Here is an 11,133-nt window from a genome sequence, read left to right as displayed (position 1 = left end):
TGGTAGAAATTAAAATAGTAATTGAGCTCGGGATAGCGACCTAAGAGCATTCACATCTTACCCATCAAATTATGTGAGTGAGATTTTTATAATGTAGGGAGTGGTTTAGGGTGTTGTGAGTGAAAGAGAAAAAAATGCAGTGATCATGGGTCCTGGTCATGGAAACAACCTCTTTCACACAAAAAAGTGTAGGAAAGACATTGTGCATCAAATCGCGAAGCGATCTGGCTTCTTATTGGACCCTACGCAAACACGGGAGCCTACTACAACAAGTACACCCTTAATTTGTTTTGTAAAAATCCAGTTCCATTCCCTAACCCGATTCGCTCTAGCCCTACCTTGGTTTTAACCGGTTTTATTATTTTATTTCTTATATTGGTTCCCAATCCTAACCGATTACCATTATGTACTGAAACCATAACCGGTTTTTGAGTGAATAAAAAAAAGAGTGTGTGATTGCTGTCAGTATATAGTTACAACTCAGTTTGGGCTTGTTGGCCCATCAAAGTTGGGTCAAAAGACTCCAAAACCCATAATGATTTTACTTGTATCAAATCTTAGGGCATATGAACAAACTACATACAGAGTCAGTCAAGTGCTCACACCCAAAAGGTTATCCGATGATTAAATTCAAGTAAAAGTGATAATACACCGGTGTTCAAATTCCTGCATATCACAACATGGGATCACCCGTTGTAATCATCTTGGGTTCAAACCCTGGTGTGTTTTCCCCTAAAATCAGCCAACTTTCATTGACGCATTTCAACAAACACCTGGTGGGTGCTCACTTATCTTCTCATAAAACCCTCAAAACCACTCCACAGTCTCCGTCAATTAACAGGATTCGTTTCGTTCAACCAATCAGAAGCTCGTATTCAAGCACCACTGCACTAAACAATTTCGGTAATTTTTCAATTGATTCATTAAAAAAGTCTTTTTCGGATGTAAACCCAATTAGGGTTTTAAAGTGGGTGACTTTAGGGTCAATTGCAGTTGGGTTAGTGAAATGGGTGGTTAATACTTTATTAAGTCCTTTCTTTTGGATGTATTTTAGCTGGACTTGGGTGTTTTGGCCATGGTACATTGCAATTGGTCTAGCTGTTTATGGTATTTATGGTTTTATTAAACACGTAAAGGGTGAAGCTAGTGTAATTGAGCAGCTTGGTATTGTAAGTTCCGTGTTTACATGGCTTACGTTAGTCCCGCCTGGTGTCGCAAACGGATTCCTCGAAGGTTGGCCCTTTGTGTTCTTTTTCCTGTACCATTATGTCTTCTTTTTGAATGTTAGTATCCGTAAACGCTTGTATGGCGATTATTATCTTCGCGAGCATGATCCTAAGTGGGATATTACGACTCCCGGTTGGCATCGTGTCTTGTTTTGTGTGGGAGTCATGGCTGCGCATTGGTTAGCTGCGTTTGAAGCACCGCAACTTCACTTGATTCCGGGAGGATGGAGGAATTTGGGGATTTGGGGGGTGATAATGTCAACTGTGTTTTTACATTATCACTCTTCGTTGTATCTTGCAAATTATTCTGAAAAGGTGGTGGTGCCGACTGCGGTTGTGCAGTTTGGGCCTTACAGATGGGTCAGACACCCGATATATGCGTCTATCGGGCTTTTGTTTTTGAGTTACTTTACTGCAATCCAAGCGCCACTCAGCTCAGTTTTTGTTGTTGCGGTTTGCTTGTTGTATTATGATCAGAAAGCGAAGTTAGAGGAGGGTTTGATGGTGGAGACGTTTGGAGATGGGTACACGGAATATATGAAGAAAGTGAGGTATAAGTTTATCCCTTTTTTTTATTGAAATGTTCTACATGTACACTGAATTGTTAGCACCAGACAGTTGTATCAGTTTTCAAATGGATTTGATCGCCAAAGAGTAGATGATAAAGTTAGAAGGTAAGTGTAATAGTCCTGAAATTTGTATTATTAATATGGTTTGGATAATTGACTTCATGCCACCAACTAGCATATGGTATGTACTTTAAAATTTGAAGTTGCATGTTGCTGCTTTCCATTTTGTCTAACATGGCATTGACTTTAAACTTGGAAGATATTAGTTTAGGGATTCTTCATGGAGATAGTTATAGTGTAGACATGATTAGCCATCAAGAACATAATACCTAAAGTTGCATAAGTAGACTTGATCTGTAAGGTTGATGCTAATCCAAAATCCAGAAGGTAAATCGGTTATAAAATAGTTTCAGTTTTTTGGTTGTGAAATGTTAGAAGCTAGATGTATGCGCATTTGCTTTGTCACATCAAATTATTTTCTTAACTACTTCAGGTCTAAATAAGGTCTTGGGTTGTACCTGCACTATTAAGATTTTTTCAGTCTTTGCTTACATGGTAGTGAGTTTTGAGGTGGTGGCAGTTTTAATGTAGTCATGTTTGCAGCTCTAAGCATAAGTTATATTTGAGAAGTACATATGAGATTAGGGTTTGTTTATAAAGTTTCATTAAAAGTGTGGATACCTCATACTTGCCAAGTAACAACTGTATGGTATTTACAAGGATTCGAGCTTCTTTGATCAACTTGTTCTGAAAAGGGTCAATAATAAGGTTGTTTGTGACTTCAAACTTCAAGGGAGCTTCATCCAGTGTTTTAAAAAGTGCGTGACCCTTTGATGTGATAGGGTACTCGGAAATGAGGCAATGTACACGTTTAAAGTTGTAAAAGTGAAAATATGTTAAGGTGATTTAATTACAATGGATGGGTAACACTTAAGTTTATGACAAAGAATAACCAATCAATCATACTCACTAAAAGATCACACAAATAGCTAGGGGTGTGTATGGGTTGGTTTAGAATGGTTTTGCAATAACCATAAACAATATGTCGATAATCATAACAAATATGTCGGTTAATGGATAAGCATAACTATAACCGATCTGTTATGGCGGTTTCGGTTAATCATTTTCGATGGTTATAACGAGTCGGTTATGTGTCGGTTAACCTTAGCCAAGACAATGTACTTGAGCCTAAAAGTTTGGTACAAAATATTAAAAAACATGACATGACATCATCCAACAATATATATATATATATATATAGATCAGGATCATGAGAGAACTTTTTTAAAATTGAAAACCATGAGAACCATTTTGAACCATAAAAAACTTTAAAATAAAAATAATCATAAAATAAAAAATACACAAAAATAAAAAAAAGTAAAAAAACCAAAATTCTTATTTTATCATCCCGGTTTCATAAAAAAACTCGATTTAGCTAAATTATATACACATATGTATAATATATACATATATGTACATTTACATGTTTTTTTGTACACATGTGTATAATTTAAGATAAATGATACTGTACATATGTGTATATTACATAACGAAAGATTATATAAAATTATACATATGTGTATAATACAACGTTTTTTTTTAATTTTTTTATTTTTTTAATGAAACCGGAATAAAATATAAGAATTTTGGTTTTTTTTTTACTTTTTTAAAATTTTTATTATTTTTTGTTTTATGATTTTTTTAAAGGTGTTTTTAGTGGTCCAAAATGGTTCTCAAATTTCTCAATTTGAAAATGGTTCTCTTAAGATCCTTACCCTATATATATATATATACATATATATATATATATATAGGGGTTGGTTATTTTGAGAACCGTGGTGAGTTTTAAGAACTTTAATAACTCAATTTTGAACCACACATTTAATTAAATGATATGAAATATGTGGCTGAGATTAAATTTAATTAAAAAATGAAGTAGGATAGAGAATAAGTATTTTTGATAATTACACAAGTTTAAACGTTAGTTACACATGTGTAAAAAAATTCGAAAAAAAAAATTGTTACGTTGAGTTCTTTCGAGTTCTTAAAACTCAAAGTGGTTCTCAAAAGAAATCAATCATATATATATAGGGTAAGGATCCTAAGAGAACCCTTTGCAAATTGAGAACTTTGAGAACCATTTTGGACCACTAAAAATACATTTAAAAAATATTTAAAAAAATCATAAAACAAATAATAATAAAAATTTTAAAAAAGTAATAAAACCAAAAGTCTTATATTTCATTCCGGTTTCATTAAAAAAATAAAAAAAATAGAAAAAAAAACAAAAAAAACGTTGTATTATACACATATGTATAATTTTATTTAATCTTTAGTTATGTAATATACACATATGCACAACATCATTTATCTTAAATTATACACATGTGTACAAAAAAAAACATGTAAATGTACATATATGTATATATTATACATATGTGTATATAATTTAGCTAAACCGAGTTTTTTTATGAAACTAGGATGATAAAATAAGAATTTTGGTTTTTTTACTTTTTTGATTTTTATGTTTTTGTAAGGCCCCGTTACCGGTAGCCCTACTTTCGTGTTGGATTTACTCATAAACGCAGTTCTAAATATCAGAGTTAATTAAAACATTCGCGAAATATAAAAGCTTTCATAAAACATTTCATAATAAAACACGTCTTGTCTTAAAACATCATTTTGTCTTTCAAAATAAACGAAACATTAAACTTAAACGTCTTGAGTCTTCCGATGCCAGCCTCTTATTCAGTGCCACGTGTCTCCTCAAGCGAGCTGCCTCATCCTACTCACCTGCGTGCATACTAAAAGTCAGCTACGCTGAGTGAGTTCTAGTTAATCATACACTATGCAATACACATAAACTTATATTCTTTCATTCATACTTTCATACTTTCATACTTTCTTTTGTATTAACTTACTTTCATATCTTACGTTATAAAGAGCATTACGCCCTACATTCCTCGAGTATTATCAGGGCTCGGTACCCTCCTTCCTCGAGTATTATTGGGCTCGGTACCCTCCTTCCTCGAGTATTATTAGGGCTCGGTACCCTATTTCCTCGAGTATTATTAGGGCTCGGTTCCCTCTTTCCTCGAATATTAGTAGGGTTCGGTTCCCTAGTTCTCGAATATTAGTAGGGTTCGATTCCCTCTTCGTTACCGTACATCCATCCTTTCCTGCTTTTATTAACTTTATCACATTCATACACATAAGCATACATATCATACTTACCTTATACTTAGCGTTACAACCTGACAGTACGTGCAATATCCGAAGATCGTTCATGTACAGTCAAGCCATCATTCATACATTTCACATTATTCACATAAGGCATACACTTATCTCTTAGGATAAGCGTATTAACAAACATATTGAGTATGCACACAGCCCCGAAAACATGACACATAATTGGGGCTAGAAACTCACCTGAATCCTGTTACGCTCTCCGTTAATAGTTATCCCTTTCTTCAGTTGTGCACTGCTGACTGTATAACAAGTATACGTATCAATTAACTACTACTACTCATGTTGTATTTCTATCTTTATATGACCCACAACGAACGGGGGTCCGGGGGCAGCTCCCCTGGCAGCGGGGTCTAGGGGCGGCAGCCCCTAGCAGGGTCCAAGGGGCAGAGCCCCTGGCTGGGGTCGAGCTGCCAGGTCAGCTTGGAAAAATTTTATTTATATTAACTGTCTTAACACATTTTCCATTAGGTTTTTAATTTATTTTTTAAGCGAACTTAACTTTAGGCGAAGTTAAACCTTAAGCGAACTTAGCTTTAGGCGAAGTTATCAGTTAGGCGAACTTGGCTTTAGGCGAAGTTATCAATTAGGCGAACTTGGCCTTAGGCGAAGTTACCAGTTAGGCGAACTTGGCCGTAGGCGAAGTTATCAATTAGGCGAACTTGGCCTTAGGCGAAGTTACCAGTTAGGCGAACTTGGCCGTAGGCGAAGTTATCAATTAGGCGAACTTAGCCTTAGGCGAAGTTACCAGTTTGGCGAACTTGGCCGTAGGCGAAGTTAAGCTTTGAAGGCGAAGTTAAGCTTTGAAGGCGAAGTTAAGCTTTGAAGGCGAAGTTAAGCTTTGAAGGCGAAGTTGCCCAGTTCGCAGGCGAAGTTGCCCAGTTCAGCTACGGGTTTGGTTTTTATCAAGCATTTTGGCGATTTTAATACCCTTGTTATGGTTCGACATCACCCACTACGTTCCCTAACCGTTCTCGGTCGTATATATATCCCGTATATACTATAAAGCTTGGATCTTTAAGTAAAAACGTTCAATACTACGTAAACTTTAAAGGTCAAGAACATACCTTTAGCGCTCGTTCGATCTTGGTTAGCTTGTTTATGCACTCTAGATCTCTTGTAATAAGATCTAATACCAACTAACGTTTACTCTCTCTCGGGTCTTGCTCGTTTATGGTGTGTGTGTGTGTTTTGGAGTGTGTTAGAGAATAAGATGGAAATGAATGATGGTTTAGGGTTTAAGGTTGGTTTAGGGGATATTTATATCCTTTAAAGCCCATGGACCTAAGGCCCATTCTCATTTAACCCATCTCAATTAGTCTAAGTCCATGATCCGTTTTTTACTCGATGTTAATTAATTAATAACGCGAAATCACTAAACGTAACTTTCTTTATTCAACATTATAAATTTTAGGATGTTACAGTTTTATTTTATTTTATGATTTTTTTTATTTTTTAGTTTTTTGTGATCCAAAATGGTTCTCATGGTTCTCAATTTCAAAAAGGTTCTCTCATGATCCTGATCCTATATATATATATATATATATAGGATTAGGTTCATTTCAGAAGTGTTTCTTAGTACGAGAAGTGATTCTAGCCAATCAAATGATTTCTTTTTTAATTTATAATTATTTAAGTAAAAGGGTATATTAGTAAAAAAATAAAGTCTTTTGTTTTGTAACCAATAGTCATTAATAGTTGAATTAATGATTTCTTTTTTATTTAAGTAAATGATTTCTTTTTTATTTTATAATTATTTACGTAATGTTGTGTAGGTACACTTTCAGATGTTATGTACTCGTAACTAACGTAGTGTAGGAAAAACTAGTGTAATGTAGGCACACTTTTAAATGTTGCGTAGTCATAATTAATGTAGTGTAGGAAAAACTAGTGTAGTGTAGGCACACTGTTAAATGTTACGTAGTCATAACTAATGTAGTGCAGGCACACTTTTAAATGTTGTGTAGTCATAACTAATGTAGTATAGGAAAACATAACGTAGTATAGGCACACTTTTAAATTTTGCGTTGCCATTACTAATGTAGTGTAGGCAAAACTAGTGTAGCGTAAGCACACTTTTAAATGTTGTGTAGACATAGCTAATGTAGTATAGGCAAAACTAATATAGTATATATACACTTTTAAATGTTCAAATGTTGTTGTCTTTAACTAATAATGTAATGTAAAACTAATGTATATTCTATGATGGCATATATTCTCAAATTATTAGTTAAAAAACACTGGCAAAGAACAAATATAATATCCATTTCAAAAAAGAACAAATGCTAAATGCAGCTAATATATAAATCGTTTTATTTTTTTGATAATTATAAATGTTTTTAGCTTAGTTTTAGGAGTAATAGGTGGGAATTTCATTATTGAGTGTTGCATTAAAAATACAAAAAATACCATTTTCATTATAAAAAACATGTATATAAGATTACTAATAATTACTAGTTTGCCATAATCAATATGTACCTTTGATCAATGTAATCAATGGTCCAGATTGATTTCTCGCACTTCTCGATATAACTTGACTTCTCACATGAACCACCCCCTATATATATATATATGGGTGAGTTATTGTATAATAATGACTTATCGTACATTACGTACGCGACACTCCTGATCATCGATTTCAATTTCACGCGGGTGGCAGTTTGGTAAATAACCCAAACAGTAGTTCGCGATCAAATTCATCGATTTAAAATCGATTCCGATCCAAATTCAGAACTCCTTAATCTATCTCATCCAATTTCTAAACTCTAATCACAACTTACAGTATGAAATCTCAAAAGTCAAAAACCAAAATTGAAATAGAACGTCACTGAACATTAAAAATCTTCAAATTGATCAAAAATTGATGATTTAATCAATTAAATTGATGTGTAAGAGGCTTTAAAATCATCAATCGATTATGGGATTGCAGAAATAACGCACCCAATTGAGCTCTGATTAGGGTTCAAAATATTATGTTTAAATGTTCTGAAACAAAACTGAATACCTTTAAACGTTCTGACCAAAAAAGAACATCTTTAAACGTTCTTATACATTCAAAGAAGATCTGGGTGTTAAAAAAATGAACATCTTTAAACATCTAATACGTTCTAAGAAGTTCAGGTTGTTTAAAAAAGTTTAGAAGTTCTGATAAAGTTTAGAAGTTCTAAGAAGTTCTGGGTGTTTAGAACTTTTAAAACTAACAAAAAAAATAAATTAAACACCTGTAAACATGAAATTGAACACTGAAATCACTTCGTATAATCTCATAATAATCAAACAATCGTCAATCGACTGTTAATTTGATCATTGATTCGATCATATGAACAAAATATGGAACGTCTGCAACTGGGTTTATGCAAAAATCAAAACTGATTAATTGAAACTTCAAATTGATGATTAATTGGACTAATTTCAAAGTTTAATTGATCAATTAGTTCAACAATTTCAATTTCAATTAGGCAATTTTATCAACTGACATGTGATCAACGATTGATGGTTGTGTCGGAAGAAGATGATGGTTGTGAAGGTGGATGGTGGACGGAATCGTTGAACAGCGATGGTGAAGGTGGGCAGAATCGACGGGAAGAGGTTGACGGAGGCCGGCTCGCGTAATTGTGATTTTAGGATTAGGATGGTTATTGAAGATGGACGTTCCAGAATGTCGCGTAACTATTGTACGATATAGGATTTTCGTATTCTATCCTTTATATATATATACATATATATATTTGGTAGCATTAATGCCAAATATTCAAAAAAGCGACTATATAATCCATCCATCAATGAAATTCAAGTTAATTCGATTACCAACGTTGAACCAAAATCATAAAATTGTACAATCCGAGATGTTTGGTGAAAGTTAACCCCAAACATTTTGTTAGTTAAATAAACGGATTAGTTCGGTTATGGCGGGTATGGAATTATTTTTAACCAAAACCGACCCGTATTTGACGGTTTTCAAAATTTCTTTAAACCGACCCATTGGTTACGTCGGTTATCGATTAAAATCGGTTTGGTTATGACGGCTATTGCGGTTAAGTTGCTCACCCCTACAAATAGCAAAACTATTAGCAGGGTCTAGGGATGGTGTGATGCATGCAAACCATAACCATACCTCTTTTTGAAAGAATAGAGAGGTTGTTTTCAGAGACCATCGACTTTAAAACTATAGTATGAAATTGTATAACAAAGATATAAAAATTAATGATAGACCTCTAGACAGTAAGAAAAAAGTAATAATAAATAAATAGGTAACAACATTTATGACAAATATATTTGTATCAAATTTATAGCATGTATTGAAAGTGGGCAACATTTTATTTTATTCTCTGAATGTCGGATAATAAATCTTTTGTGTGTACGTCACTATAAGGCATTAATAAATACTATACGACAACAATACAAAAATGCATATTTTCTAAATGTATAGTTATCATAAGTATTAAATGTATTTTATTGTGGCAAATCTGGGTGTGTGATGGTATACAATTTTTAACATTTAACCTATTAATCCTCAATAAAATCAGCATTCAACCAAGTTTATTCTTAACAGTATACTTCAACCTCACAAAACCACCATAACATTCTTAGTCTTTTTTGTGAAAAAAATATACTAGGAGGAACCCAAACCAGGAGAACCTTGAAGTCTTGAAATAAACCAACGAGGAAATCAGAATTCTTAGTACTCGTGATTGGTTATGTGATTTATCAACATTCCCTTCCACTTTTCTTTTCTACTAAAATGTCATGTACACGTGAAGTATTTGCAGCATTCATTCTAAACCTGTAGCAGGATAGCATATAAGCAACCTTTAGTCCTTTAAGAACCGATAGCCCACCACATAGCAGCCGAAGTCCATCCTTTTAGGGCTTGTAGATGATTGATTGGGTATGGATTCATCCATTTAGAGTTTGGGCCTAAAAGCCACTTATTATTATATTAGTATTGAAGATACTATGGGGCTATGGGCTATGGCTGTTATTTAGTGTTGTGTTAAACTCTAGGAACAACATTTTAGATGTAAATTCCAGGTTTTCTTCTCTTTTTTTTTTATAAAATAATATATTTCATTCCATTGTAAAGTGTTTACATCGATATAGAAGACAAACAGGCAACACGATGTTTCACTACCCTTTTTGGATATTCTTTTGTGTGATCATTTATGCATTTTTTCTTTTTTTTCTTTGACTCGTTTTTATAGTCCACTTGTTCTAATATGTAAAGCAGTGATTACATTGCAGTAGAGCCAGATAAATAAAAATGTGTTAATGTTAAAATATGCTAGCTACTAGATAAATTAGGAGTCTATTCATTGTACCAGATGGGAGCATAAAATATGTATATTTAAAAAAAGAAATAATCCTAGGTTTGGGAACATCTATTATGACCAAATCTTAGAAAAGTAACAACTTAGAATTGAAATGAAATGACATGACTAAACAAACATGTATCTTTACATATGTCACGGATCAATCAAAATTATTAAGAAAACTGTCGCAACGCCCTGCTTGTTATGTTGTTTTTGCATATATTTTACAGGCATGTAACTCCTGACGGATCAAGTGTTATGTTCGTTTTAAGATGGGTCGTTTTCTAGTCCACTTGCTTTTATCAGTTGTTTAAGATAGGAATATTTGATTAGCATTGTGTCAATATCACTGAATTTCTACATTGACATATGTTAGCACACAGGCAGATATTTAGGAGATTTGATGTGACAATATTGTTGGCTATATTGCCTGCTCACCATAAATTATTGACTGGCTTACTGAATTACAGCATTAAGAGATGCCTTTCACACATGATATTGGATCTTCTGGTTCTAGTCATCTAGTCATGAATCATGGCTCATGACCACTTATGAATAATTTTGTCCAGGGCCCACATGACTGACATTCTTTAAGATTTAATGCTCATCCAATCCAATTCAGTGTAGCAGCAAGTCCACATAATTAAGTTCTACAAGTCAGACAAGGCGACATAAGTCGTTTTTAATGTTCGGTTCTTTATCGCTATATTATGTTAACGAAAAAACCTCATCGACATGATTTATACGTCAACGCAAGTTCCAAGTCTCTCTTTTCAGTTCACA

General features: G+C 33.6%; 1 protein-coding gene across 1 annotated transcript; it reads left to right on the top strand.

Moving 5' to 3' along the window:
• The first annotated feature begins 516 nt into the window (after window positions 1–516).
• Window positions 517–1,962, top strand: LOC143533755 (uncharacterized). The gene has a single exon (XM_077028431.1). It carries the CDS (start codon window positions 681–683, stop codon window positions 1,803–1,805), a length of 1,125 nt encoding a protein of 374 aa, XP_076884546.1. The 5' UTR covers window positions 517–680; the 3' UTR covers window positions 1,806–1,962.
• The last annotated feature ends 9,171 nt before the right edge of the window (window positions 1,963–11,133 follow it).

This window comes from Bidens hawaiensis, unplaced genomic scaffold (genome assembly GCF_021521415.1).
Source record: "Bidens hawaiensis isolate Kalapana, Puna unplaced genomic scaffold, B.hawaiensis_p1.1 tig00009863_1, whole genome shotgun sequence".
Taxonomy (NCBI): domain Eukaryota; kingdom Viridiplantae; phylum Streptophyta; class Magnoliopsida; order Asterales; family Asteraceae; genus Bidens; species Bidens hawaiensis.
The sequence above is the reverse complement of the archived record's forward strand: the minus strand, read 5'-3'. Positions and strand labels throughout refer to the sequence as shown.